This window comes from Haemorhous mexicanus, chromosome 17 (genome assembly GCF_027477595.1).
Source record: "Haemorhous mexicanus isolate bHaeMex1 chromosome 17, bHaeMex1.pri, whole genome shotgun sequence".
NCBI lineage: Eukaryota > Metazoa > Chordata > Aves > Passeriformes > Fringillidae > Haemorhous > Haemorhous mexicanus.
Window position 1 is genome coordinate 1,520,814 of NC_082357.1, and position 25,433 is coordinate 1,546,246.

The 25,433-nt window shown below is 57.3% G+C and overlaps 2 protein-coding genes across 3 annotated transcripts; one reads left to right on the forward strand and one right to left on the reverse strand.

Annotated features, from left to right (window-relative positions):
• The first annotated feature begins 1,722 nt into the window (after nucleotides 1-1,722).
• Nucleotides 1,723-21,033, forward strand: CCDC78 (coiled-coil domain containing 78). Its single transcript, XM_059861711.1, is given in 14 exon segments — nucleotides 1,723-1,755; nucleotides 1,986-2,114; nucleotides 2,259-2,345; nucleotides 2,549-2,728; nucleotides 6,886-7,029; nucleotides 7,110-7,160; nucleotides 7,817-7,905; nucleotides 8,561-8,621; nucleotides 9,035-9,160; nucleotides 9,883-10,094; nucleotides 10,524-10,801; nucleotides 12,750-12,793; nucleotides 18,063-18,163; nucleotides 20,160-21,033. Coding segments are annotated over 14 exon segments (1,752 nt in total). The 3' UTR covers nucleotides 20,377-21,033.
• On the reverse strand, nucleotides 21,024-23,526 carry ANTKMT (adenine nucleotide translocase lysine methyltransferase). 2 transcript variants are annotated; one of them, XM_059861712.1, is made up of 5 exons: nucleotides 23,335-23,526; nucleotides 23,163-23,267; nucleotides 22,535-22,675; nucleotides 22,013-22,063; nucleotides 21,024-21,513 (listed from the first exon to the last, which is right to left on the reverse strand). In XM_059861712.1, the coding sequence occupies exons 1-5, from the start codon at nucleotides 23,518-23,520 to the stop codon at nucleotides 21,325-21,327; spliced, it is 672 nt and encodes a 223-aa protein (XP_059717695.1). In that variant the 5' UTR covers nucleotides 23,521-23,526; the 3' UTR covers nucleotides 21,024-21,324. The 2 variants fall into 2 exon arrangements, with proteins under 2 accessions (XP_059717695.1, XP_059717696.1); XM_059861713.1 differs by lacking the exon at nucleotides 23,163-23,267.
• Between the last annotated feature and the right edge of the window lie 1,907 nt (nucleotides 23,527-25,433).

Here is a 25,433-nt window from a genome sequence, read left to right on the forward strand (position 1 = left end):
TTGGGGTGTCCCTGGGGGGCTGAGACCCCCGGAGCGGAGCTGCTGAGCGGCTCCGTCGGTGCCCGGGGCCGTGGGCAGGGTGTGAATTGGGCTCCGGCTGGGTGTGAAGAGACTGTGAATTCTCATCAACACTTTCATTACCTTAATAAAATTACTTCAGGTCTGTTAAGTTCCTCTGCAGAAAAACAAGCTGTAATTGCACGGCTTGCTGGCTTCTCCTTCCCCTGAGCTCCCTGAAATGCTCAGCCCCTGGCTCTGCCCTCTGCCCACCTTCCCTGGGGGCTCTGGGGTCTCCTCCAGCAGCCTGGGATGGGTGAGGAGCTCTGCTTGTCATGGAGCTCTGAGGATGGCCCCTCTCCCTCTCATCTGCTGAGCTCTGACAGATCCTGAGGAGTTATTCAGAGCTTTGGGCTTTTTTGAACATTATATTGTCAAAGTTTTTTTTCTGTGGGAGACAGATTCTTACCTAAACTCACCCACTCTCCAGAAATAGCAGCAATAATAAGCCTGAAATGAAGAGATTAAGAGCTGGAATTTCGTTTTAGAATCATGGAAGAGTTTGAGTTGGAAGGGCCCTCTGAAGGTCTCCCAGTCCCTCTGATTTCACCCCTGTCCAAGGCTTTCCAGGTTATCCACTCTGACCCTGCAGATTCTCAAAACACTTTTGGCTGTGACATTTGTCCCATTCTAGCCTGGCAGGTCCCAGTTTGGAGCCAGCAGCAGCGCCCAGACCAGCACAGCCCAGATTTGGCCCTGTCTGGGCTAATCCAGGCTTGTTTCAGTGCATGCTTTGCTTTAAAACATCTTTTTCCACCCAGCAGCTCTGATGTGAAGGGGTGACTTGGGAAAGGTCTTTCCTGACCCAGAGCTCAGAGATCCTGGGGCCTCTGGAGCAGCTCCTTGGCACGGGAGGTTCAAGGAGTGCAGGGAACCAGGGGAAGTTTCCTGGAAGAAAATCAGATATTAAGGGATGGGCTTGGAGCAAGTGGATGGTTTAGTGGGTAAATCAGACCTTGGAATCACAGAATCACAGAATGGCTGGGATAGGAAAGGATCTTAAAATCCATCCAGTGCCACCCCTGCCATGGCAGGGACACCTCCCACTGTCCCAGGCTGCTCCAAGCCCTGCCCAGCCTGGCCTTGGGCACTGCCAGGGATCCTGGGGCAGCCCCAGCTGCTCTGGGCACCCTGTGCCAGGGCCTGCCCACCCTCACAGGGAACAATTCCTAATTCCCAATATCCCATCCAGCCCTGCTCTTTGTTCATTCTCAATTTCTCCTCTATTACTTTAAAATCTCCCCCCCTGTCCTAACACTTGTAAAAATTCCCTCTCCCTCTCTCCTGTCAGCCCCTAGAGCACTGGAATAGCCCTGCACTGGAGATGGAGGCCATCCCTGCAGCCAGCTTTGGGAATGGTCCCTCCAGGGCTGGTACCCCCTCCCTGCCTGCCCTGGGGGGGTTCCTGAGCTGCTCCTTCCAGTGCCTGCTGTGGGCTGAGCTGGGAGTACAGGATCCTCCTGGGAAGCACCAGTGCTCTCCCTCCAGCAGCTCCCAGGGTGGCTGGAAGGTTTGGAGCCACCTTAAAATCCAGGTGGAAGCCTCTGGTAACCAGAGTTGTAGCAACAGTGCTAAACCTCCCGGGAGAAGTTCCTTAGAGATCCTTCCTGGGCTTCTCAGTCACTGCCTGCCCAGCCCTGTGCAGAGCCCCTGGCCTCTGAGCACATGGATCTTGGAATTATTGCAGAGAATGAGAGTGTGAGTATTCTGACAGAGCACCTCGCTGCCCACAAATCCAGGTCTGAAGGTCTGCAGCCCCTTCCCAGCTCATGGAGCCAGCACTCTGCCAAGGAAATCAGCACAGGGGAGAAATGGCTGCTGGAACCTGGCTGGGATCCATCCAGGCTCTGCAAACTTGGATGTGCTGAGCTCTTCCAGCAGCAGGGGTGGGAGGGGAGGGCTCAGCTGGAGCTGCTCTGTGCCTCCAGGTGCAGCTGGAGGACAGGAGCCAGGAGATGCAGCAGCCTGCAGACCCACAGGAGGAGATGGGGAAGCTGGCTGGCTCCAGGACAGACTTCCCAGCCAGGATGGTCCTGAGTGAAGAGGAAAAACTGAAGGTAAAACTTTGGGAGTTGGAGAGAACTGAGCTGTGATGGCCAGTAGATCCACAGTGGGAAATCTGGGGGAAATTCCTCCTTCTGGGGGGGCTCACATTGGCCTCAGAATCCACCCATGGCCTTCACTGCCTTTGTGTCTCCCAGATTTCCAAAGAGCTCGTGGATCTCCAGATCGAGACAAACAGAATGAAGGAGCGTTATGAGACAGAGAACTTCCAGCTGAGAGCCATGGTACCCAGCTTGGGGATTCAGCCCTGCCAGCACCTCCCCCCAGCCCTGCAGCTCCCAACACACCCCCCTGTACCCTGCTTGCCATCTCCTCCTGGCTTTAGAGGGAGCTGAATCCCCCCTGCACCCGGATCCCGAGGGGTCCCGTGAAATCCCGCCTGGTTTTGGGGCTGGCTGTGCTGTGACCCTGCTGTCCCCCTGTGCAGATGCAGGCGCTGGAGAGACGGGTGCAGGAGCTGGAGCAGGGCAGGGCCGGGCTCCGGGAGGAGCGGGATTCCCTCCGGGAGCGCCTGCACAGCCTGGAGAGCAGCCGGCAGGAGCTGGGGGAGGAGTTCATCATCCTCAAGAGCAATTACCTGGCCCTCGGCAGAGAGCTGGACAAGGAGGTGAGGGAGGCTGCAGGGCTCATCCCAGAGCTCATCCCAGGGGTTATCCCACAGATCCAGCTCCACCTCATGTTCCCTGGTTGCTGGGGCCTTGCTTGGCTCTCATTTGTGCAGCCCTATCACAGCTCAGGTCCAGGGAGGCTTCTCATGCAATTCTACCAAGGTTCTCCTTGAGGGACCTCTTAAAGGTCACCAAGTCCAGAAGAACCATCCAGTGCCACCCCTGCCATGGCAGGGACACCTCCCACTGTCCCAGGCTGCTCCAAGCCCTGCCCAGCCTGGCCTTGGGCACTGCCAGGGATCATCCAGGGGCAGCCACAGCTGCTCTGGGCACCTGTGCCAGGGCCTGCCCACCCTCACAGAGAACAATTCCTAATTCCCAATATCCCATCCATCCCTGCCCTCTGGAAGTGGGAGCCGTTCCCTGTGTCCTGTCCCTCCATCCCTTGTCCCCAGTCCCTCTGCAGCTCTCCTGGAGCCCCTTTAGGCCCTGGCAGGGGCTCTGAGGTGTCCCTGGAACCTTCTCTTCTCCAGGTGAGCACCCCCAGCTCTGCCAGTCTGGCTCCAGAGCAGAGGGGCTCCAGCCCTTGGGGCATCTCCATGGGCTGCCCTGGACTCTCTCCAGCAGCTCCAGGTCCTGCTGCTGTTGACCCCAGGGCTGGGGCAGCTCTGCAGGTGGGGTCTCACCTGAGGGGGCAGAATCTCCCCCTCCTGGGGGGGCTCAGCCCAGCCCAGGGGGGCTCAGGGTCCCAGCACACCCGGCCAGGACATGTCCAGGCTCTGAGCTGTGACACAGCACAGCCCTGCCAGGGGATTGTCCCTGCGGGTTTGATGTAACACAGCTCCTGCACACAGGGCCTGCAGACCTGCCCTGGCAGGGGGACAGGGCTGGGGGCAGGGCTGGGGACAAAGCAGGGGACAGGGCTGGGGGCAGGGCAGCGCTGACCCGCCGGTCCCCCGGCCCCCCGCGGGCAGAGCCCTCCCGCTCCCCGGCGGCCCCACGGCGGTGCCCGGAGGTCACGGCGGGGCTGCCCGGGGCCGCTCCCCCGGCGCTGCCAGCGCGCTTTGTTTCCCTTTTTTCTGCTTGGCTTGCGCAGCCCGCACGTGAACGGATTGGAGCCGCTCTCATTTCGGGCGGCGGGAAGGGGCCTGGCAGCTTTCGGCTCGAAAAGTTTCTAAAAATCCCGAATTCCAGCAAGTTTCTGACGGTTCCTTAAAAGACAGACACCTTCCCGCTGACTGCTAGCTCAGCAAGGATTAACCGGAGGCTTTTGGACCCAGATCTGTGTATTTCTTTGGCTACTTCAATAGCCCTTCCTCCGTCCCCTCCTCTCCCCCTCCCGCTTCTCCCTGGTTTTGAATGGGATGGAATGACTGACGCGCTCCTGCTCCCTCCCTCCCCCAGCAGAGTTCGGCTGCCTCAGCGCAGTGACCTGGTTTTCCATGCCGAGCTGTGCTGGAAGATGTGCAGCAGGAATGCTGCTCTGCTCCAGCGTGTGTGGCTGGGCTCTGGCAGAGCAGGGCATCGATGACCCTTGGGGAGACATCGTTTGTCTCCCAGAGGCTGAGAAATGGGAATTTCTCACAGGGAGGAGAACTCAGCTCCTGCAGGGGGTGATCCCGCCCTGCGGTCCCGCCGGAGCACGAGGCAGAGCTCTGCTCAGGGAGGAATAGCTCAGCTCTCTCAGCTGCTTCTTGTCCCCAAGGGGGTGCAATGTGTTTGTCAAAACCTGGATTTTCAGGCAGCTCTGACATCTCTAAATGATGGGTTTAGCAGGTTGGAGGTAATAACACACAGTTTTCACATGGATCCTGGGATGGTTCAGAGGGTGAAAGCACGTGGATTCAGTTCTGTGCCCGATAGCATCCTGAGGAACCATAGAGCCACGGAATGCTTTGGGGTGGAAGGAATTTAAACCCCACCTGATTCCAGCCCCTGCCACGGGACACCTTCCCCCAGAGCAGGCTGCTCCAAGTGCTGAAGGAGGGCCAGAAGCCAGAGGTGAATTCCTTGGATGTCCTCCATGGGCCGAGGAGTTTGCCCCAGTTCCTTGGCTCCGACTCCCAAAAATCCCTGCCTGAAGCCAGCGAGGCTCCGACTTGGCAGCCAGGAACTTGTCGGGACATGGGCCTCTTGCTCATTATTTTCCCAGTGCGGACTTTCCCAAAGGAAATGGGAAAAGCAGCCTGCGGTTCTGCCCCCTCCCCTTCCCCGGCGCTCTTCTGGGGGAGACAATGAACCTTTTACACATTCCCAATTACAAGTGCTACTTGTGACCTTGCCAATATGTTGTCATGGCTGCTTGGCGCAGGAGCGGCTCGGCGAGCTCATTCACGGCCCCTTGTCCGGGAGCAGCCGGAGCCTCCGGATTGCGGCGGCTCCTTTGTCCGCGGGCTCCGCGCACCGCCCGCGGGAGCAGGAGCGGCCCTGCCCGGCGCTCGGGAAGCGCCTCGCGGGAGATGCCAGGCAGGCACTCGGTGCCTGTTTTCTGACTCGCTGTAAATTCTTCCTTTTCAAGGCTCTGACCTTTCCTCGCTCTCCGTTTCCTTCTCCTTTTGTCCCCCAGGCTCGGCGACAGCCCCCGAGGGGACCCAAACGCGCTCGGGGTTCCACGCCGGGGTTTTCCCTGGAGCCACGCCAGGCTGGGGAGCTCGGGAAAGGCAGCGAAGCCCAACTCAAACCGGGGACTGCCCCTGGTTTTTTTTGGCTAAACCGGTCCTTGTGACCCCTGCGATCAAATTGTCAGGGCTGACAGCTGCAGATGGATCGCTGCGGGCCGGGGAACAAGCGGAGCTGTCTCTGCGGAGCTGTCAGGTTTCACAGCTGTATATCTCACCTCTTTGTCAGCCTCCTTTCTCCTCGCTCTCCCCCAGCCCACCCCGCGCTATCTTTTGATAAGCTATTCTCTCCACGGATGACTCAGATGACCTCTGCTTCCCATCCTCCCGATTCACTGCCATGGTAACAATTACTCAAGCTTGTCCCCAGTCATAAACCCCATCAGAGCTTTGTTATCTACACAGAAACCCTCCTGGGAGACATGAATTCCCCCAGTGTTCCCTCCAGATCACCTGGAACGGAGCTTTCCTTTTCACATCCTCTTTATCTTCTGGAAATGTGTCACTTCACAGCAGCAGCGCTCTGAATCCTGCTGCCCACACCGGGCTGTGGGCTGGCTGCTGCTGGGGAGGCATCCCATCCAACTGGGAATGTGTCATCTGGAGGGATGGAGGGATGGATGAGGGATGGATGGATGGATGGATGGATGGATGGATGGATGGATGGATGGATGGATGGAGGGACAGGGATGGATAGAGGGATGGATGGATGATGGATGGAGGGAGGGAGGGATGGATCCATGGATCCATGGATGGAGGGATGAATGGATGGATGGATGGACAGGGATGGATGGATGGATTTGGGGTGGATGGATGGAGGGATGATGGATGGATGGATGGATGGGGATGGATGGATGGATGGACGGAGATGGATGGATGGATGATGGATGGATGGATGGATGGATGATGGATGGATGGATGGATGGGGGGTGGATGGATCGATGGATGGACAGGGATGGATGGATGGATGGATGGGGTGGATGGATGGATGGATGGATGGATGGGGTGGATGGAGGGACAGGGATGGATGGAAGGATGGATGGATCCATGGATCCATGGATGAAGGGATGAATGGATGGATGGATGGACAGGGATGGATGGATGGAGGGATGGAGGGATGGAGAAGACTTGGCCCTTCTCCTTGCATTGAGGAGCCCAGCACTGCTCAGAGCTGCTCCATGGGGAAGGATGTTCCTGAAGGGTTGGGAAGCTGAACGGAGGGTGTGGGGTGGGGGAGAGGAGGGAGCTGGAGGCCTGCAGAGGTGGTGGCAGAGCTGTGCCAGGGCTGGCACTGGGGTCTGGATCTGAGTGTGGGATGTGCAGAAGGATAACATTCCATGGGAATAACCCTGCTGCTGGGTAGTGCATTTCCATGAGAAGCAGAAAATCACTGGTATCTTTGGACACAGGAGACAGAACCAAAATTAAAACTTGATTTGGGGAGGGGGTGCCTGCCTGGAGCACACAGCAGGAGCAGCAGGGATGTGCTGACCAGAGTGGGACTTCAGAAGTTCTTTCCTTCTTGTTTGACCTTGCAGGTGATGAGAAATGAGGAGCTGACCCAGGAGCTGCTCAGCCTGGCCAAGGAGAGCAGCCTACCCCCCGGCTTGGCCCATCAGTCCTCCCAGGGACTGGGAAGAGGGAGAGCAGCAGGACAGCCTCGCTCTGCTCACAGGGGGAAGGTGAGGGACTCCCTGCCCTTCCACCAGGCCCTCGGAGAACAGGGATCTACCAGGCCCCTTCTGCTCTCTCCCCAAAGCAGCCCGAGGATGCAGCTGCCTCTGAACACGAGCAGCAGGAGCTGGAAAGAAAGGTGAGGGTGCAGGGGTCTGCTGCAGGATGCCTGGGAAGCAGAGGGGGATTGATTCCAACTGTGGCTGGCACCTCCTGCTGCTGACTTGAGTTTTGTGGATCAGCTGATGCCTTGATTCATTTTAAATCCTTTTTTAAACCCTGCAGTTACAAAACGAGACAGGAATTACTCCAGATGTGCAGGCAGAGCTGAGGAGGGCAGAGGTGATTCCCTGGGTCCATGTCCTGGCAGGGGAACACAGACAGGAGCTTAGAAGCCAACAAATGCAGAGGAGAATTTTTTCCCTTCTTTCTCACACTTGAGAAATCTGGGGGTGATGAAGCACCCAAAACTGAGAGCACAGAGATGGTCCCTGCCTCCTCCCCATCTGCAGCCCTTGCAGAACCAGCCTGGGCTCCGCCACCGGCTCCTGCTGGAATCTGACTCTCAACGTGAGCCTTTCCCTCGGGAGAGCGACACATGTGCCCCTCCACGTGCCCTGGCTGGCAGCAGACACCACTCCTGCCCTGCTGAGGGCACCAGCCCCTCCCAGTCACACCAGTCCGGCCCCAGCATGGCACTGCTCAGCTGGACAAGGGCTCAGCTCGAGGTTCTCCTCACTTGGTCCTCTCTCCACTCAGCCTTCTGCCTCATCTTCCTCTTCGTTTGTCCCCCAGTTGCTTGGAAACCAGGATCACATAAAAGCAGAACTGGAGACACTGAAGAAAAGGCACGATGAGCAGCAGCAGAAGCTGGAGGAGCGAGTGTGAGTGTCCCTCTGCTCAGCCAGGAGTTTGTGGGACTGGCTCTGACCCATGGAGCAGGAGGGGAGGCAGCCTGCCTTTGGGGGGTACAGGGAAGGAATGAGGCCTGGAAGGAAAACCTGATGCTTTCAAGGCTCTTCAGAGCTGTCAGATGAAACTTGGTGGTGTTCAGGGACGCCTTGAAAATCACACACAGCAAACGTGTGACATCCCAGAGATTAATCCAGCCCGGCCCTTATCCATGGAGTGGGTTTTCCATTACCTTGGAATGGGGTTAGTGTCCCAGGAAAGGCTGCCCCAGCAGGAGTCCTACAGGACTCAACCCTCTGAACTGTGGAGGGTGTTCATCCTCAGTGGGGAGAGGTTTTTTGGCACTGGTTTGCACACTTTTGGAGGCTGGCAGCTGCTGCTGGGAGATTTCTGTCATTCCAAAGTGCTTTTCTTCCCCAAGCTGGCTGTGTTGCACCCATGGAGAATCACAGAACCCCAGAATGGCTTGGGTTGGAAGGGACCCTAAAGCCCATCTCCCTTGCCATAGCAGGGACACCTTCCAGTATTCCAGTTCCAAGCCCCATCCAGCCTGGCCTTGAGCACTTCCAGGGATGGAGAAGGAGTTCGGGCAGTTGCAATAAGCCCAGTTTCCCGCTGTGTGTCCAGGCTGGCGCTGGGGAAGGAGCTGCAGGAGGCGAAGGGAGCGGTGCCGGCGGAGCGCTCAGCGGTGAGCAGGGCTGCCCGCCCCACCCGCCCCCTCCCGGGCTGCCGGGGCTGCGGTGCCGTGAATCCAGCTGCTGCTCCAGCTCCTCTCCCTCTCCAGGGAGTTTGTCACTCCGAGGTTCTCCCGTGCAGTTTCCTCCTGCACGTGGTGGAAGTGCTGCTTGCAAAGCTGGTGGGAGGAATTTTGCTCACTGCTTTTCAGAAGGAGTTGGTGGAATCACCAGGGTGGGGGGTGGCAAATGACAGAAAGTAGCAGGGGAATAGGGGTTATAAATATTTCCAGTGGGTTCCTCTGAAAATCCAGGACCTTCCCAGCTCCAGTGAAGCCAAATATCTGGGAATGAAGACCCTCAGCTCTTCGGAAGTGTCTCAGCTGCAGGAGGAGCAGGCCAGCAGGATTTCTGTTTGCTGTGCCAGGTGCTGCTGCCGTCCCAGGGCCGGCTCCAGGAGCTGGAGGCGGAGAACTCGCGGCTGCAGCTGCAGCTGAAGGAGCTGAACGAGGAGTATCGCTGCCGGCTGGCACGGTGCCTCAGGGACCTGGCAGTGGGTACCCCCCCCTGGGAGGGGCCACAGAGCCAGGGGATGTCCTCAGTGGGAAGGGATCCATAGAGATCATGGGTCCAGGCCCTGGCCCTGCACAGACCCCCCAACAATCCCACCCTGAGCATCCCTGAAATCATTGTCCAAGCTCTCCTGGAGCTCTGGCAGCCTCGGGGCTGTGCCCATTCCCTGGGGAGCCTGGGCAGTGCCAGCACCCTCTGGGGGAAGAACCTTTCGCAAAATCCAGCCTGAGCCTGCCCTGGCACGGCTCCAGATGTTCCCTCAGGTGTCTCCATACTGGCACCTTCCTCTTGTAGGCTGCAGCCAATAAATTAGAGTAAATACATAAAGAAAGGGTTTGTTTTAATCCCTGTAATCTGACCAAGAAAAGTCCCAGCAGAAGCTCACTGATAATTTTGCGTGGCCATACAGGAAGTCTGGGTGGGGGAGCTGCCATAGGACCATGGAATGGGTTGGAAGGGACTTTAAAGATCATCCAGTGCCACCCCTGCCATGGGCAGGGACACCTTCCACTAGAGCATGTGACTCCAAGCCCTGCCCAGCCTGGCCTTGGACACTGCCAGGGATCCAGGGGCAGCCCCAGCTGCTCTGGGCACCCTGTGCCAGGGCCTGCCCACCCTGCCAGGGAACAATTCCTTCCCCATATCCCCTCTAAGCCAGTGGGAAGCTGTTCCCCCTGGATTTCCCTCTCTGTGCATTTACAGAACTACATGGACAGCAAACCCAGCAGTGTGACAGGACCCAGCAAAGCCCCAGCTGCTCATGCTGCCATGCAGAACTTTGTGGACAGCATGCTCAGGGACATCCAGGCCTCCTACAAGTGCCGGGAGGAGCAGCTGGCCCGGGCAGCCCGGGGCTACAGGAAACGCCTGAAGGACTTGGCCAAGAAGCACGAGAACCTGCTGATTGCCTATGGGTAAACCTCAGCCACCCCCTCCTCAGGGCCAGCTGGAAAAGCCCAAAGCAGCTCCCCCCTGCCCTGAGAGGAGGCAGGCAGGGCTCCCGGGTGGAGCAGAGGATCTGGAATGCACACTTATCTCCCTGCTCCTGGCAATCCAGTCAAGCTGCCTCCAGCTGCACGTCAGGGTGCTCTGGAGCCCGTGGAGCTGCTTTGCACATATGTTCCTCCCACTTCAAATGCAGGGTGAGAGATCGATCCCACGGTGGATGGTGTGGAAAGGCAGAGGTACCACAAATAGCTCCACCTCCCAGCCCGTCCCTGCAGCGCTCTCAGCTCTCTCGGCAGCTTGGGCTGTGGGAAGCAGCAGAAATACTCGTGGTAGAAAAGCCACAAATAGCTCTGGGACAAGCTCCCTTCAGAAACTCTCCCACTTTTCCTTTGCAGGTGGCCAGAACCAGCAGGTCCCAGTGAGTGGCACCCCCAGGAGCAGCAGAGCTCCGGTGGTGTCACCCAGCAGGGCGGGCAGGCACTGACCCTGTGCTGGTTGCAGGCTGCAGCGGGAGCAGATCTGGTCCCTGGGCAGCAGCACCATGGACTGTGGCCCTGCCGAGCTCCACCTGGCCAGCACTGACCCCCAGCTGCTGACAGACAGCTCCCGGGAGCTGAACCGCCTCTGGGGGCAGAAGGCAGAGCTGCAGGTGCAGCTGCAGGAGCTGCAGCAGGTAGGGAGGGAGCTGGGAAGAGTTGCATGAGCCCCTCCTTAAGGCATTTGTAGGATTGGTTAGGCTGGAAAAGCCCTCTCAGATCACTGAGGCCAACCATTCCCCCAGCACTGCCAAGGCCACCACTGAGCCATGTCCCCAAGTGCCACATCTGTGCTCTCCCTTGTCACTGACATGCTTTATGAAAAATCCTTTCCTTAGGGTTTTTCCTCCTGAGAAGCTGAGAGGCCTCAGGAACAAACTGTGAACCATTCTTATCTGCTGCTGTGGAATGCACCAGGTGGATCTGGGATTGGTCTCCTCTGGTTGTTTCTAATTTGTGGCCAATCCCAGTCCAGCTGTCCAGACTGTCTTGGTCAGAGACAAACCTTTGTTATTGATTCCTTTTCTATTCTTAGCCAGCCTTCTGATGAAATCCTCTCTTCTATTCTTTTAGTATAGTTTTAATATAATATATATCATAAAATAATAAATCAGCCTTCTGAAACATGGAGTCAAGATTCGCATCTCTTCCCTCATCCTGGGACCCCTGTGAACACCACACACTCCCCGAGGGTTTGCTGTGCCTGGGGCACAGGCAGGGGACACAACAGCCACCTCCATGTGACAGAATCATGGAATCATGCAATGGTTTGGGCTGGAAGGGGCCTTAAAGCTCATCTTCTTCCACCCCTGTGCTGTGACTCCATGAAGGGTGATCAATGCCACACTCAGGATTACTGTCTGTGGTATTTGCAGGGGTTTTTAGGATGAGGTGAGAGATGAGAATTGGATTCTGTGTTTTTTGAAGATTGATTTATTATTTTATGTTATTATATTATATTGAAAAGACTAATATATACTGTATTATATATTATATATATTATTATATACTAATATATACTGTTTTATATATAGCAATATATATTATATTATATTATATTATATTATATTATATTATATTATATTATATTATATTATATTATATTATATTATATTATATTATATTATATTATATTATATTATATTATATTATATTATATTATATTATATTATATTATATTACATTATATTATATTATATTATATTATATTATATTTATTTTATTATATTTATTATATTATATTATATTATATTATATTATTTTCTGAAACTATACTAAAGAATAGAGAAAGATACAGAGAGAAGGTTTAATAAGAATGATAATAAAAACTTGTGACTCATCAGAGCTTTGACACAGCTGGCTGTGATTGGTCATTAAGTTAAAACAATTCACATGTTGGATAAACAATCTTTAGACTGCATTTTAGAGTAGTAAACACAGGAGAAAATCCTGGGTGAAGAGGATTTTTCATTAATTGTGACAGTGACACAACCCCTGCCATGGCAGGGACACCTTCCACTATCCCAGAGGGCTCCAAGCCCTGTCCAGGCTGGCATTGGACACTTCCAGGGGTGGGGAAATTTCCCCCACTGGGCAGATGTGGGTCTTGATTTGCACAGGATGCATTTATTTAGACATTCAGAGGGTGGGAGACCTGAAGCCTTCATGCTGTACAAGCCATGGTTTCCTTGCCATGGCACTGCTGGCTGTGGGAGTGCTGGCAGACCTTGTGCCACTTCCGAGGGCACAGAAAAGAGGGATAATGTCTTTTTACATGTGCAGACAGTGACAGGACAAAGGGAATGTATTTGAACTATCAGAGGAGAGGTTTAGGTTGGATGTAAGGAAGGAATTGTTCCCTGGGAGGGTGGGCAGGCCCTGGATCCCTGGCAGTGCCCAAGGCCAGGTTGGACAGGGCTTGGAGTAGCCTGGGACAGTGGGAGGTGTCCCTGCCATGGGATGGGATCATCCTTAAAGCCCCTTCCAGCCTAACCCACTCCATGGCAGGATTTCTCTGAGAGTGGCAGGATCTGGGATTGCAGTGGGTTCATGTTCACAGGAATTCTGTTCTTCCTTTGCCTCCAGAAAAGCCTGAAAGGAGCCTCTGCCCTCCCAGCACCTCCAGAGCAGTAAGTGCTGTTTCTTTCTTGGGATATCTGCCATTCCAAATTCTCATGGCTGTGTGCATTGAGGGATCTTGTTTGCCTGGCTGGAGGCAGCAATAGGCAGGGAAAGGGAGGTGCTGGCCCTGCCCTGGGAGGAAGAGGCAGCTGTCCCCTCTTCCTGCAGGAAGAGACTTGGTCACTGGGCCTTGATCCAAGAAAGCTCTTAAGCACATATTTCATTTAATCATGTTTTTAGCCCCACTGACCTCTTTAAAAGCCAAAGTGAAGCCCATGCCCAAGTGTTTTGGTGGATCACAACCTGAGAAAGGCCTGTGAGACACCACCAATTTGGGATGGCCCTGTTTTTCCTCCTTTCCAGGAGTTTGGCTGGAATCCTTTGGTGCCACTGTGCTGACACCTCCCTGGCTTCCTAACAAACCCTGAAATTGCTAAATTTGGATGGGTCTCTTCCCCCTGCTCCATTATCCTGCTAAAGCTCAACCAGCTATAGCTGTGGAGGGGTGGAACAAAGCACAGGAGAAACCTGAGCTGGGGTTTTTCAGCTCTCTAAAAGACGTGGTCACCTAGAAAACATGTCAGAAATTCCATTAGCTGGATGCCAGCACTGAGGAGTGGGTGAGTGCCAGAGCCCCTGGGCTCTGGAGGGGTGTCTTGAGCCTCAACCAGCCTCTGCCATGTGTTCCACACTGAAAATAGCAGTGGTCCGTGAGTAAATGCAGCAATTGGGGCAGACAGCACAGGAGCAGGGCATGCAAAGTCCAGAACCTGAATTGCAGTGATGCATCTCATCATTTGGGGTTTTTTTAAACTGCCATGAGAACCTACATGCTCCAAATTCTGCTGGGTTAATCTGTGCTGTTACCTGGCTCCTCCAGCTGGAGACGGGAGCCCCGGTGTTCCTGCAGCCCCAGTTCCCGGGAGCCCCGGTGTTCCCGCAGCCCCAATTTCCGGTGTTCCAGCAGCCCCAATTCCCGGGAGCCCCGGTGCTCCCGCAGCCCCAGTTCCCGGTGTTCCAGCAGCCCCAATTCCCGGGAGCCCCGGTGCTCCCGCAGCCCCAGTTCCCGGTGTTCCCGCAGCCCCAATTCCCGGTGCTCCCGCAGCCCCCGTTCCCGGTGTTCCTGCAGCCCCAATTCCCGGGAGACCCGGTGCTCCCGCAGCCCCAGTTCCCGGTGTTCCCGCAGCCCCAATTCCCGGTGCTCCCGCAGCCCCCGTTCCCGGTGTTCCTGCAGCCCCAATTCCCGGGAGACCCGGTGCTCCCGCAGCCCCAGTTCCCGGTGTTCCAGCAGCCCCAGTTCCCGGTGTTCCCGCAGCCCCAATTCCCGGTGTTCCCGCAGCCCCAATTCCCGGTGTTCCTGCAGCCCCAATTCCCGGTGTTCCAGCAGCCCCAGTTCCCGGTGTTCCCGCAGCCCCAATTCCCGGGAGCCCCGGTGCTCCCGCAGCCCCCGTTCCCGGTGTTCCCGCAGCCCCAATTCCCGGTGCTCCCGCAGCCCCAATTCCCGGTGCTCCCGCAGCCCCAATTCCCGGTGTTCCTGCAGCCCCAATTCCCGGTGCTCCCGCAGCCCCAGTTCCCGGTGTTCCTGCAGCCCCAATTCCCGGTGCTCCCGCAGCCCCCGTTCCCGGTGCTCCCGCAGCCTCAGTTCCCGGGAGCCCCGGTGTTCCCGCAGCCCCAATTCCCGGTGCTCCCGCAGCCCCAGTTCCCGCTGCCTCTCGCCTTTGCAGAGACCGGGCTGGGCTCGGAGGCGCGTGTTGGGAAAATTAATCCACAAACACCAGAGGTTTATGTCCGAAAAGGAGACAGAGGAGTCCTTTTTTGGCTTTATTCGAATAAAGGGAGAGGCCATGGGGCATTCCCCTGGGGTCTCCCCAATTTTTGGAGGATGCACCCTCCTTTTTATCCCAATTTCCCACATTTCCCTTCTCTCTTTCCCCATCTCTGAGGTCCTTGAGAGGTTCGGACTTCCCAAAACACCTGATACTAAAGATTTCCCTCTAATGTATAACCCACCCTTTTAATTTTTAATTCTTACAGAATTTAGGGTTTTTTCTTCCTCATTGTTTCATCTTTCAATGTCTAATTTCATTTACCAGCAAACCCAAAGTTTATTTGTAAAGGCAAATATCTTTTTCCATTCATCACTCGGTGGAATCCTTCCCGTGGTTTCTTTTCTCTCCCAGTGCTGGTTTTATCTCCCAGCAGCCCCACAGCTTGTTTGGAAAGACAAATCCACAATTCCTCTCACACCTACAGCCCAGCTCTGCCCCCCCATGCCGCGGGGATTTACCAGCTGCCCCAGGGCCGTGTTTATCGTTCCCTTCTCCCCGGGCTCCCACGGGAGCCCAGCCGGGATCCGGAGGGGGCACAATGCATTCCTGCCTTCCCCCAACATCGGACGTGACCTGGATTCCCCTCCCCGAGCCTGGCACGGGCTGGGAAGGGCTTTCCCACGGCACAGCTCCCCTCTCCCGGTGCTCGGTGACCAGAAGGGCTCCCTGCTCCCGACAGGGCAGTGCCAGCCTTTGGCACCCATGGCTCCCATCAGAGCCAGCCCCGCAGGGGCAGCTCCGGGCTCTGCCTGTCCCGGTGAGCCTGCGAACAGCCCCGGCTGTGCTTGGGAACAGCCCCGGGCTGTGCTTGGGAACAGCCCCGGGCTGTGCTTGGGAACAGCCCCGGGCTGTGGGCAGGGCTGCGATTCCCCCCACGCCCTGAGGAAGTTCGGGCACCGGGAGAGGAAAGGTTCCAGTTCTGGGGATGGTGATGGGATGGACACCGGCTCTGTGGAACTCTGTGGAGTTGTGTGAGCTGTGTGAGCTCTGTGGAGCTCTGTGGAGCTGTGGGAGCTGTGTGGAGCTGTGTGGAGCTGTGTGGAGCTGTGTGGAGCTGTGTGGAGCTGTGTGGAGCTGTGTGGAGCTGTGTGGAGCTGTGTGAGCTGTGTGGAGCTGTGTGAGCTCTGTGGAGCTGTGTGGAGCTCTGTGGAGTTGTGTGAGCTGTGTGGAGCTGTGTGGAGCTCTGTGGAGCTGTGTGAGCTCTGTGGAGCTGTGTGATCTGTGTGGAGCTGTGTGGAGCTGTGTGGAGCTGTGTGAGCTCTGTGGAGCTGTGTGGAGCTGTGGGAGCTGTGCAGGACCTGTGTGATCTGTGTGACCTGTGTGAGCTGTGTGATCTGTGTGAGCTCTGTGGAGCTGTGTGAGCTCTGTGGAGCTGTGTGATCTGTGTGGAGCTGTGTGGAGCTGTGTGGAGCTGTGTGGAGCTGTGTGGAGCTGTGTGACCTGTGTGACCTGTGTGGAGCTGTGTGGAGCTGTGTGACCTGTGTGATCTGTGTGAGCTGTGTGATCTGTGTGGAGCTGTGTGGAGCTGTGTGGAGCTCTATGGAGCTGTGTGGAGCTGTGTGATCTGTGTGAGCTGTGCAGGATCTGTGTTATCTGTGAGCTCTGTGGAGCTCTGTGGAGCTGTGTGAGCTGTGTGACCTGTGTGGAGCTGTGTGATCTGTGTGGAGCTGTGCAGGACCTGTGTGAGCTGTGTGGAGCTGTGTGATCTGTGTGAGCTCTGTGGAGCTGTGTGATCTGTGTGATCTGTGTGGAGCTGTGTGATCTGTGTGGAGCTGTGCAGGACCTGTGTGAGCTGTGTGGAGCTGTGTGATCTGTGTGAGCTCTGTGGAGCTGTGTGATCTGTGTGGAGCTGTGTGAGCTGTGTGAGCTGTGTGACCTGTGTGATCTGTGTGACCTGTGTGAGCTGTGTGAGCTCTGTGGAGCTGTGTGGAGAGCTGTGTGACCTGTGTGATCTGTGTGAGCTGTGTGGAGCTGTGTGATCTGTGTGAGCTGTGTGAGCTGTGCAGGGGCTGGATTTGGTGTCTGGGCATGATCCACATGAGCTCCTCTGTCGCAGGCAGCTGGATGAGGAGGGCTGGGCAGAGATCAGGAGGAAGCTCCGGGAATTCACACTCAACACCCAGGTAAAGGCTGGAACATCCCACTGGAGCCAAAGCTGATCTCTCACCCACAGGCAGGGATGTGCTGCCTCAGCCCCTGCCCTGGGGCTGCTCCAGCCTGGAGGGGGAATCTTCCATGGAGTCACAGAATATCCTGAGTGGGAAGGGACCCACAGGGACCACCCAGCCCAGCTCCTGGCCCTGCACAGACCCCCCCAACTGTCCCACCCTGGGCATCCCTGGGAGCAGTGTCCAAGCCCTCCTGGAGCTCTGGCAGCCCCGGGGCCGTGCCCATTCCCTGGGATCACTCTCCATGGAGCCTTGCTGTGGCCTCAGCTGTCCAAGCAGTGCTGGCAGCTCCCAGCTGGTGCTGTCTCCAGGCTTTACTGTCCCTGCTCCTAAAGGAAGGAGAGCAGCCCCTTGTCACTCCTGCCCACATTTCAGAGCAACATTTTGACATCTCTGGAATAAACTGGGGCTGATTGCTGCCCTGTCCTGCCACTGCTGGGACATCTCCAGTCCTGGGGGCAGTTTTGGCCCACTCATGACAGGAAGGACATGGAGGGGGTCCAGGGAAGGGAGGAGAGCTGGGAAGGGGCTGGAGCACCAGGAGGGGCTGAGGGAGCTGGGAAAAGGGCTCATGCTGGGGAAGAGGAGGCTCAGGGGGGACCTTGTGGATCTGCACAACTCCTGACAGGAGGGGACAGCCAGGGGGGTTGGGCTGTGCTCCCAGGGAACAGGGACAGGAGAGGAGGGAACGGCTCAGGCTGTGCCAGGTGAGGTTTAGGTTGGATATGAGGGACATTTCTTCATGGAAGGGTGGTCAGGCACTGGCACAGCTGCCCAGGGCAGTGATAGGATTTATAGGGCATGTGGATGTGGCACTTGGGGACGTGGGCCAGTGGTGACCTTGGCAGTGCCAGGTTAACACGTGGATCCTTGTGAATTCCTACACAATTCCACAATTCTTTGATTCTACTTGACCTGGTTCAAGTCTAGGCTGAATCTGAATCAGTTTCCCAGTCTGGTTCCTGGCTGCAGGGATATTCACTTCCATGTCCTGCCTTTCCCTGTCCACTGCAACCTGAGGGAGTGCTCCACCACTCCCTGGGGGTGCAAAGCTCCTTCCCTGGGGGTGCAAAGCTCCTCCCCGGGAGTGTAAAGCTCCACACCTGCACGGGGCCTGCCTCTGTGGCCAAAAGAAGGGAGGTGTCGTGGCAGAGAGGTTGCAGTGGTGGGGAGGTGATTGGAAGGTCAGACTCACACAGCAGAGAGGGGCTGGGCAACATCCCTCCCATGGCACGGATCCCTTTTTTTCCACGTTTTCTCCATGTTCTGTGCCCCTGCAGGAGGAGCTGGAGCAGCAGAGGAGCCAGCTGCTGACTCGGGCTGTGGTGGCAGAGGAGCAGGTGGTGGAGCTGCAGGGCTACATCGACCAGCACCTTGCCAGGTGACAGGGGGTGACAGCCCTCTCCTGCCTTGGTGCCAGTGCTGTGCCCGTGCCCACTGCTGGCCCTGCCACAGCACGGCCAGCACAGCCCATGTCCCACTGCTCCCCCAGCTGTGCAGGCAGCTGCCACCACCTCTTGCTGTGGCACAGGGCAGCAGGACACACACACCCCACACACCACAGGTGTCCTGCCCTGTGAGCTCACCCATCCTTGGGAGGAATCACAACCATGGAAAGGGTTGGAAGTGACACAAACGATCATCCAGCACCCCTGCCATGGCAGGGACACCTCCCACTGTCCCAGGCTGCTCCAAGCCCCATCCAGCCTGGCCTTGGGCACTGCCAGGGATCCAGGGGCAGCCACAGCTGCTCTGGGCACCCTGTGCCAGGCCTGCTCACCCTGCCAGGGAACAATTCCTGCCCAATATCCCATCCATCCCTGTCCTTTGCCAGTCCAAAGTCATTCCCCATGCCCTGTCACTTTATGCATCATCCAAAGTCCCTCTCCCACTCTCCTGGAGCCCCTTTAAGCACTGGAAGGGGCCCTAAGGTTTCCCTGCAACCTTCACAGGAACCTAAAATCTAAAGCCAAATCTAAAACCTAAAACCTTCAGAGTTCTTTTTTTACAGGTTCTAACCTCAGTCCTCCCAGCAGCCCCTGATCTGTGTTCCCCTCTCCCAGGCTCATCCTGCTCTGGAGCAGGGAGAGCAGCAGGGAAGGGAGAGGACAAGCAGGGCAGGTGTGTCAGGGCATGATCCCCCTGCTCCTGCTGTGGGCTGGGTCAGGCTCTGCCCTTACCTGGCACAGCCCATGAATGCCTTTTCCTTGGGAAAGGCCGTGGGATCTGCGTGCCAGGCTCAGCTCCGGGCATGGCTCACTGCCCAGGGACCGTCAGTGTGTGTGGTCCCACTTGTGGGTTTCTCTGGGTCAGGACTGAAGGCACTTGAGAGGGCAGTTCATGTTGGGACTCAGCTGTTTATTATTTCTATCAGTAAAACAGTCTCACTGCTGTGAGTTCAGCAGCTTTTCTTTAGAAGGTACAAAATGGCCAACATTCTCTTGTACCAAGGGCTTTTAAGACTAAACTATCCAATTAAGAACTGACACCTGGATTATTTTCCCTTTTGACCCAATAACTGATCCCAAAGAGCCCCAATGCGGACTTTTCTGCCCAATTACAAAATGCCACCCAAACCCATGGAGAAGGAGGAAGAAGAAGCATGAAGAAGAAACCCCGTGATGACACCCTGTGCCCTCCATCTTGCTTCCACCCACAACATACTAAAAATCCCAAAACCTAAATTTCTCACTAAGTGGTACACCTGCACTGCTCTCTATAATCTATTTCACATTTTTGTGGATTCCAGTCTATCTTGAAGTCTGGGAAACTTTCTCCATGAATGAGGGTCAAAGTCAGTGCTCCCCTGGGGGTCAGGGCACCCCAGAGCAGACAGAGAAATATTCCTGGTGCCCTGGGTTTCCACATGTGTGGCGACAGTGGCACTTCCATGCTGCTCACTGTGAGTGGTGACAGTGGCAGTTCCACACTGCTCACTGTGAGTGGTGACAGTGGCAGCTCCACACTGCTCACTGTGGTGGTGGCAGTGGCACTTCCATGCTGCTCACGGTGACAGTGGCACTTCCATGCTGCTCACGGTGACAGTGGCAGTTCCACACTGCTCACTGTGGTGGTGGCAGTGGCACTTCCATGCTGCTCACTGTGAGTGGTGACAGTGGCAGTTCCACACTGCTCACTGTGGTGGTGGCAGTGGCACTTCCATGCTGCTCACGGTGACAGTGGCACTTCCATGCTGCTCACGGTGACAGTGGCACTTCCATGCTGCTCACGGTGACAGTGGCAGTTCCATGCTGCTCACGGTGACAGGGGCACTTCCATGCTGCTCACGGTGACAGTGGCAGTTCCACACTGCTCACTGTGGTGGTGACAGTGGCAGTTCCATGCTGCTCACGGTGACAGTGGCACCCCCACTGCAGGTACAAGCAGGAGATCGTGCGGCTGAGGAAGGCTGAGGGCAGCGAGGTGCCCCCAGTGCCCCGTGCCAGCAGTGCCAGCCAGGAGCCAGAGCAGCCCCAGCCTTGGGAACACCCCACTGCAAGGGAGGTCTGTGCTTCATGGACTGCCAGGCAAGGATCCTTCTCGGGCTGGGAGGTGGGAACAGCAGGAGAAACCACGCGGGTGTTTCTGCTCTAAATTCACAGGACTGAAATGAGAGCAGACAACAGAACCTGGTCTGGGCCCTGCAGGAATTCTGCTCTTCCCTGAGCACCCCTGGACACGGGGCAGGGATCCCAGGCAGTTCTTCACTGCTGGGCTGCAGGGACAGGTTCCTGCTCCTGCTGGAATATTTTTCCTGGATGAGACCTGGACCAAGGGCTGCTCCTGCCTCACTCCCCTCACCTGTGAGACAGAGCCAAGGCTGGCTCAGACCAGGATTTCTTCTGAGCTTGGACAAAGGGATGAGCTGCTCTTTCCCTGGGAGGGTGGGGAAAGGCTGCCCAGAGCAGCTGTGGCTGTCCCAGGATCCCTGGCAGTGCCCAAGGCCAGGCTGGGCAGGGCTTGGAGCAGCCTGGGACAGTGGGAGGTGTCCCTGCCATGGCAGGGGTAGAACAAGAGGAGCTTCAAGGTCCCTTCCAACCCAACCCTTCCATGGTTCTGTGCCTCTGTGGTGGGGAAACCCCACTTTCCTGTGTGTTTGAGTGGAAAATGGAATATTATATTGACGAGCAGGGCCAAACTGATCCTGCACTGAGGTGGATGGCAGAGCAAAGCCAGGAGCAGCACCTGCTCCAACTCCAGGACCATCCAGCACCTTAAAGACAAAGCAAAAACCTCAGAGGTACAATCAACCAGAACTTTATTTCTAAAACTTAAATTGAAATAAAGCAGCAATCATCTTAAAAGAGGCACTGGAGTTTCATCCCTTAAATCCTGCATTAACCCCAGGATTTCTAGGTCTGATTTGTTCCTCTCTTGCTTTGCTCACACTCTGGAAAAATGAAGATCTGCCACCCTGCAAGTCCTCAGGAGAAATGCTGGCCAAGCACTTCTGTCCTGAGCTGAGCCAAGGGCTGGAGTGGCTCCACCCTTAAAGCCAGGCTTAAGGAGGCTGCTGTTAAACTGGGCTTAACGAGGCTGGGGTCAGACCTGGCTTTCCTGGGCCTTGCCCTGCACTTCTCTCCGCACCTCCTCGATGTCATAGGCCCAGACCTGGTCCAGCCCCTGGCCCAGGGTGCTGCTGGGGCTCCAGGAGGGGAAGGGGTAGCGGCCGGCCACCACCCGGGCGTCGTCGGGCAGTTCTGCCAGGAGCTTGCTGGCCAAGGGAGGCTTCTGGGGAGAGAGACACAGCCAGGGACAGGAGGCAGCATTAGGACACAGTCACACAGTGGCAGTGCCACCGTGGAGCAGCTTCTGGGACATCAACCCTTCAAAGCAGAGGGCTGGTACTGGCCCTGGGTAAGGCTGGGACTTGGAGCAACAGGACAAGAGGAAAGGCCTCAAATGGCACCAAGGGAGGTTCAGGTTGGATATTGGGAAAATTCCTTCATGGAAAGGGTGGCCAGGCACTGGCACAGCTTCCAGTGCAGTGGTGGGGTCACCATCCCTGCGGGGCTTTAACGTGGATGTGGCACCTGGGGACATGGCTCAGTGCTGGAAGAATGGCAGGAGTCCATCCCAGAGGGATTTTCCAACCTCCATGATTCCATAAATCCAAATGCTGTGCAGCACCAAACCAAAGGCCTTATTCCAGCCCAGATCCCCTCTGTTTCCCAAGAGAAGCTCCCTGGAGCTGGCCCAGAAGAACTCAGGGTGTGAGGGGCTGACTCACCACACTGGGGGCCAGGAACACGATCACGTTGTGGCAGTCAGAGAGATTCACCTTTAAACAGAAGGAAAAGGGGAATAACCAGCAGCAGGCAGAGCAGGAACAACTGCTTGGGTGTCCAAACCTTGTGGGTGATCTTTGGAACTTTGCAGGGAACAAAGATGCCATAAAAGATGTGGGATGGGGAAGTGTGTGAAAGCAGCAGGTCTTGGGAAACACCTGCCTCCAGCACCATCCCAGACCCACATTCCCTGATGGATTCTCCCTGGTCGGGCTGCAAATACCTCATGGCAGCCTGAGAAGCTCATCTCTGCAGGTGAGCCTGTCAGCAGCACCCAGACCTCTCCTCAGAGCTGCTCCAAGCAGAACGGGCTTCCCCTCCCTGGAAAGGAGGGTGGATTTTCACCTCCCAGGAGCAGTGTGGGATGGGGAAGGAGCAAGCAGCCATCAGCAAATCCATCCTGGAGAGGCAAACAGAGCTCTGGCCCTGCTCTGAGCACACCCAGACCCTCAGGCTGCTGTTACCTTCCACAGATCCTTCTTCAGGAAGGAGACCTTCCCGTGGTAGCCAGCCCTCCAGGCACGGTAGTTGGCCAGGCACAGCAGCCAGGGGTTGAGCTCATAGCCCAGGGCTGGCCTCAGCCCCTGCTTGTAAGCCTCGAGCACCTGCAGAGGGAGAGAGGGAGGGCTGAAAGCCCAAGCAGCTCAGTGTTGAGTCTGGGGCAGGATTTCGGAGGGCAGGGGCTCCATCCACCCCATCCTGCTGGTCACAGGCACGGTGACCTCAGAGCTCAGCACCACCCATGCCCTCATCACCACCCTGCTCCCTGCATGCATCTCTTCGGGCTGCCAAACACCACCTATAGCCATCTAGAGCCACCCTGGACCACCTGGGGCTGTCTAGAGCCACCTAGGACCATGCTGGGTCACCAAGGACCACCTAGGACAGCCTAGGGACACCTAGGGACACCCAGGGCAATCTGGACCACCTACAGCTGTCTAAGACCATCGAGGACCCTCAGGGACCACCGGGGACGGTCCTGGGCCGTAGCCAGGATGGCCACCCAGAAGCACAGCAGAAGCCAGGCAGCAGCAGGGTGGGGGTGTCCCCTGCCCCCTCCCTGGACACCCCAGACCCCGCCAGGACCCTTACGAGCCGTCCATCTCCGGACCCCAGATCCACGGTCTTGCCGGCGCGGCCCCGCAGCAGCGCCAGGGTGTTGGCCACCTGCCGGGGGCTGGAGGGCTGGTACGGCACCTGGGGGGCACAGCGGGTCAGCGGGGCCGGCGGGCGGGCCCGGGCCCGGGGCCGGGGCTGCCGGTACCTGCAGGCGCAGCGGGACGCGGCGGAAGCCGGGCATCAGCAGCACGGCCCAGGTGGCCCACACGGCCGCCCCGCTGGCCGCCGCCAGCGCCAGCAGCCCCCGGCCGCCCAGCGCCGCCCCGGGCCGGGCCCAGCTCGGCTCGCCCGGCTCGCCCGGCTCCCAGCCCGGATCCACGGACGGGTCCATGGCCGCCGGAAGGGGAGGGGAGCACGGCCGGGCGCCTTCCGCCGGGAGCGGCCCCGGGCCAGCGGGGACACGGGAGGGACACAGGGACACGGCCCCGGGCCAGCGGGGACACGGGCCGGGCACGGGAGGGACACAGGGACACGGCCCCGGGCTAGCGGGGACACGGGCCGGGCACGGGAGGGACACAGGGACACGGCCCCGGGCCAGCGGGGACACGGGCCGGGCACGGGAGGGACACAGGGACACGGCCCCGGGACAGCGGGGACACGGGAGGGACAGAGGGACACGGCCCCGGGACAGCGGGGACACGGGCCTGGCACGGGAGGGACACAGGGACACGGCCCCGGGACAGCGGGGACACGGGAGGGACACAGGGACACGGCCCCGGGACGGCGGGGACACGGGCCGGGCACGGGAGGGACACAGGGACACGGCCCCGGGACAGCGGGGACACGGGCCGGGCACGGGAGGGACACAGGGACACGGCCCCGGGCCAGCGGGGACACGGGCCGGGCACGGGAGGGACACAGGGACACGGCCCCGGGCCAGCGGGGACACGGGCCGGGCACGGGAGGGACACAGGGACACGGCCCCGGGCCAGGACGGCCGCGGCCCCGGGGAATCCGCGCTGCCCTCGCCCCCGGGGCTGCTGGAGGGACGCAGCCGGGAGTGGAGTGTGCGGGTGTGCACCGGGATGTGTCTCTCTGTGTGTGTGTGTGTGTGTGTGTGTGTGTGTGTGTGTGTGTGTGTGTGTGTGTGTGTGTGTGTGTATAATAATAGCTCTGTGTGTGTGTGTGTGTAATAATAGCTCTGTGTGTGTGATAACAGCTCTGTGTGTGTGTGTGTGTGTGAGAGAGAGATAACAGCTCTTTGTGTGTGTGTGTGTGTGAGAGAGAGAGAGATAACAGCTCTGTGTATGTGTGTGTGATAACAGCTCTATGTGTGTGTGTGTGTGTGTGTCTGTGTGTGTGTGTAATAATAGCTCTGTGTGTATGTGTGTGCATGAGATAACAGCTCTGTGTGTGTGTGTGTGAGAGAGAGATAACAGCTCTGTGTGTGTGTGTGTGTGTGTGTGTGTGTGTGATAACAGCTCTGTGTGTGTTTGTGTGTGTGTTAACAGCTGTGTGTGTGTGTGTGAGAGAGAGAGAAAACAGCTGTCTGTGTGCATGTGATAACAACTCTGTGCGAAAGTGTGTGTGTGTGTGTGTGTGTGTGTGTGTGTGTGTGTGTGTGTGTGAGATAACAGCTGTGTGTGTGTCTCTGTGTGTGTGATAAGAACTCTGTGTGTGTGTGATAACACCTGTGTGTGTGTGTGTCTGTGTGTGTTTGTGCAGGCTGTGCAGAGCTGTTGTGTGCAGGGGTGTGCTGCTGGGCATGTGTGTGTGCTGGGAACAGCCGTGTGTGTTGTGCACAGTTTGTGTGGATGAGCAGTTGTGTGAGCTGTGGGTGATTCCAGCCCTGTGTGTGCAGCCGTGCATGGCCGAGCACGGCTGTGTGCAGCAGTGAATCGTGGTTCAGCTGTGCGCAGCCAGTTGTGCATGGCTGTGTGTGTCTGTACTGTGACACACAGCTCTGTGTGGCTGTGCACAGCTCTGTGTGGCTGTGCAGGGCTGTGCACACTCGTCTGAAGGGTTCTGATGGCTGCATGTGGCCGTGCACAGACAAGCAGGGCTGTGTGAAGCTGTGACGTTGTTGTGCAGGGCTGTGACTGGCTGTGTGCGTGCCTGTGCACAGGTTTGTGCAGCTGAGCACGGTCCTGCAGGGCTGTTGCAGCTGTCCTGGTGTGCATGGGTGAGCAGGGCTGTGGGCATGGTGCCCAGCTCTGCACAACTGCCTCTGTATGGCTGGGTGTGCATTGCCATGTGCAGCTGTGCCCAGCTGTGTGCAGGTGTGCGTGCCCCTGCACGGGTGTT

Coding starts and splice junctions, on each gene's coding strand:
- ANTKMT (XM_059861712.1), bottom strand. CDS start 23,520: ATGGACCCGTCCGTGGATCCGGGCTGGGAGCCGGGCGAGCCGGGCGAG. Junction 22,064..22,534: donor TGAAGAAGGATCTGTGGAAG/GTAACAGCAGCC, acceptor TTCTGTTTAAAG/GTGAATCTCTCTGACTGCCA. Junction 21,514..22,012: donor TGTTCCTGGCCCCCAGTGTG/GTGAGTCAGCCC, acceptor CTCTCTCCCCAG/AAGCCTCCCTTGGCCAGCAA.